General features: G+C 36.6%; 1 protein-coding gene across 1 annotated transcript; it reads left to right on the forward strand.

Moving 5' to 3' along the window:
• Positions 1 to 1,747: 1,747 nt before the first annotated feature.
• On the forward strand, positions 1,748 to 2,867 carry LOC110444593. The gene is made up of 2 exons (XM_021488960.1): positions 1,748 to 2,344; positions 2,761 to 2,867. The coding sequence occupies exons 1-2, from the start codon at positions 1,837 to 1,839 to the stop codon at positions 2,865 to 2,867; spliced, it is 615 nt and encodes a 204-aa protein (XP_021344635.1). The 5' UTR covers positions 1,748 to 1,836.
• Positions 2,868 to 3,750: the final 883 nt, after the last annotated feature.

The raw sequence follows: 3,750 nt of genomic DNA on the forward strand, positions 1-3,750 counted from the left end.
ATTCAAGTGAGGTGGCACTATAAATGATACCGTTGGAAGCACGGTGCAACAGAACACAATACATCTCCAGATCGTACGCAGGCATACACACGTAGAGACTATTATATAATTAGTGAGCGCCTGATACGGCACCTCCTGTAAATTCCTCAAAATTGTATTATTTAATGGCAATAGTAATGATTGTATAAATTGTGTATCTTTGTACAGTACAACGCTTTAAAGTGCCCTATTCTAGCTAGGTAGGGCGCTTTGTCCAATGTTATATATATATATGTATTTGTTTACCCTTTGGTATTGGCAGAAGTGTGGAAATTTTTTTAACATATCAACAGTTCCCTCCCCTTAATTTTATTTATGTTGAGCTTTTGTTGACCAGGTGTATGCTTGCATGTTTGTTTTTGAATAGATCATCGATATGCGTAACCGTCAAAGTCGTCTCTGTCATACTTTTGATGGCAATAGAAGACTTCGTCCTCGAAATCTCAGGAGTGACGGCCCTCTGCAACGAACGCAGCAGAGCGTAAACAATGGTACAAACCAGTCGGCATAAGGCATAGGGGCAATAACTCTTGCGACAGCAACAAATTCTTGAAATATGTTCTGGCTGCAATTGATAAATTAATAATACATGTATTGAAGGCAAAGGGGAAACAACTCTTGCGTATAGTACAGGCTGCAATTAATAAGTAAATAGCAATATAGAAAGTATTGGGGATAAACTTTCGCTTGTAGTACAACAATAAACGCTAGAATATGTTCTTGCTGTAAATAATAAATTAATAATTTCAACTTAATATGGAGGACAAAGGGGAAACGACTCTCGCGTAAAGTACAGCAACAAACAGATATGTTCTAAATAGAGAAAACATCATCATATGGTCAAAAACGCACACTTGCATATATATAACTCTAAATGTCACATTTAACTTGACATTTTTATGTACATGTAAATATTGAAAAAATGTAAAGAATACAAATTAAATATGAATGTATACTTATTTTTTCCCTGTCTCAACGATATCAGCATTCTGAATGGTTCAATATATCGATCTATGAGGATCAATATCAAACACCATTCAACTTATAAGATAGTTATCCGATCCAACGAGACAAAACAGTTGCAAACAATGTTAGCTTACGTTGTTCACGGAAATCCAGGTGCTTTAGAAAGCATACATACTATGATATTCATATCAATTTAAACATGTTATTTCAGATTGTTCACTTTATTATAATAGTATCAATGCTATTATCAAAACTGCAAGCGAATTGTTAAATTTATTCATTACGGTTTTGTCACGAAGAAATTAATAACTTTTAAACATTGAAACAAAATGTCGTAGTTATTTCAGGATGGGTTTGTTTTCTAGTTCTGTTTTTTATTAAGTTTTATTCCTTTTCCTACACAGGGTTTGTGACGTCACCCAATGTATTTTAATTAGAAATAATTGCAGTACCGCAATATACACAAAAGTGTACCATGATGCAGAAAAGGACATTACAATGTAGCGCTTTACAAAAACGAGGTTTACATGCTTCAAATGTGCTTGGTTGCCTTCGTCGTCGTAGATGTTAACCACGAATTTTGTAATCCCTCTAAACGCACTTAACGACGAAACAATCGAGTGAGCTAACATTTCGTTATCTGTTCACTTTACAGTGTACATGTCCCTACAAATATCGCCACCAATGTATTGGCTAGTCTGTCCTACCTTCTACAGGTCACCATCCTCAGTTGTGAGGCAGATACGATATGTGTTGCAAGATTGGACAAACTTAACTATCACACGATAGAGTTAACTTTATCATTTTTGTAAAGTGTTCCAGGAATACAACATGTCTGTAAACTTTTTCCTGTTCTTGTGTTTTTTCTATGGATACGATAGATCATACGGGGAGGTACTAGATCCAGACAATCAACCCCGACAATGGCAAGATCTAGTTACATTCGTTAACCAGAAAATCGGTAGCATGGAACATCTGATGAACATTAAAAATGAACGCCTCGACCAATTGGAAAGTAAATTACGTGCACAGGAAACAGAAATATCATCACTGAAAGAGTTAATGCTTCAGAAGGATACAATTCTGAGCAATCTGGTAAAGCAAGTTACGGATTTAAAGAAGGGTGAAATTATGAACACGATTTCCGATACAAGTATTGAACATCTGGCCCGCGCGTCATCATCCACCTCTGTCAACAGTACGTCAGACGTCACAGACACCCCTGATGGTGCCCGAGTAGACACTGATACACATACAGCCGGTGATAGAATGGGAGAATACAACACCAGACGCCAACAAGATGCTCTAAGCGATGTAACTATACCAAAACAGTATAACCGTAAGTTTAATCATGAAACCTGTATTGATGTTCATATATGTTATCCTGCTACAGAGTGATTTACATGTATATGTATTGGTTGTATACATTGTATATCTATGTATTGTAAGCGCTTTAGAGTGGCTTATTCTAGCTAGATAGGGAGCTAAATGAAATGTTGCATCATTATCATTATATATGGGAACATTTACAATTGTGATAGCGATATGAAAAAGATTTAACATGCAAATTCAATATAATTTGCTTTAAAGAGAATGTTCATCTGTTCATCACAATATGCACGATGTTTGTGTATAATCCGTCTTCATATACATTTATTAAATAACAAAAGATTCATCGTAGGTAATCTCTGAAGTTATTATCCATATTGAATTACTTTGAATTCATACTGCAATATATCTTCTTCCAATTTACAGGTGTAGCCCCACCTACACCAAAACAAACCGTTGCTTTCCACGCCTACCGCACCTCATCTATAACCCTAGGGACACAAGGAGGATCTGGACCATGGAGACGGATATAGCCCGGCTGACGGGCTCTATACGGTACCGGAGTCGGGTACCTACGTCATCACATGGACCATGTTTGCTTATCATCACAATGCGTACCAAAATGTATTGGTCGTAAACGGAGCGACAAGGGGAATGTCTTGGACAGATTCAGATGAAATCGGTGACTACCATCAAACAACAGGAATCACAGTTCTGACGTTGAAACAGGGCGATCATTTGTTTATTCGTATGGGTCAAATATATCATGGGAAAATCTTCAGTGACAGTACTTATTCACGACCAACGTTTTCGGGTTGGAAACTTGATTAAAGAAAATAGCGATGCGATTGTTAAATCTGTGATATTACAACAGAACCGATAGCCGATGGTTATTTTTTATATTGGAAGTGACCTTGATGAACACGGAGTGCATTTTACATCATAAGTACATCTAACTGTGAGCTACGAAAACACCAAAGCATTCCATTCCCCACCAAGAAAAAAAACTCTAACCAGAGTTGTCGTTCCTTACACTCATTACGAACGATAACTCTGGGTAGATATTGATCTTTTTCGACATAGCCGTTACAGATCGTTTTGGATAAATGATGTCATTACATTTAACAAGTGCAGAGGGATATTTTTTTATATAGTTCCTACAATTGAGAAATGAACAAACCACAACCTCTGTATTTGGAAATGGCGACGGTCTCAAGTCACTTATATTTACACGCAAGTTGAAACCAACACAACATGTCCATCACTATCCTCTAAAACAGAACAGTAACTGCGTAACACCCACGAAACTTTTGAAATTACGAGTTACCTCCCGTTGACCAATCAGCACGTGTATATAATCGGTTATTTTATAGAATTATTTCTTCATATTATGTTTTAACAATGTGTTAGTCACAA

Source organism: Mizuhopecten yessoensis, unplaced genomic scaffold (assembly GCF_002113885.1).
Source record: "Mizuhopecten yessoensis strain PY_sf001 unplaced genomic scaffold, ASM211388v2 hete_36147984, whole genome shotgun sequence".
Classification (NCBI taxonomy): Eukaryota; Metazoa; Mollusca; class Bivalvia; order Pectinida; family Pectinidae; genus Mizuhopecten; species Mizuhopecten yessoensis.

What these genes read in the sequence shown, in the direction of transcription:
- LOC110444593 (XM_021488960.1), top strand. Translation starts at nt 1,837, where the DNA reads ATGTCTGTAAACTTTTTCCTGTTCTTGTGTTTTTTCTATGGATACGAT. An exon ending in TATACCAAAACAGTATAACC is followed by an intron (nt 2,345 to 2,760) that starts GTAAGTTTAATC and finishes TCCAATTTACAG; the next exon opens with GTGTAGCCCCACCTACACCA.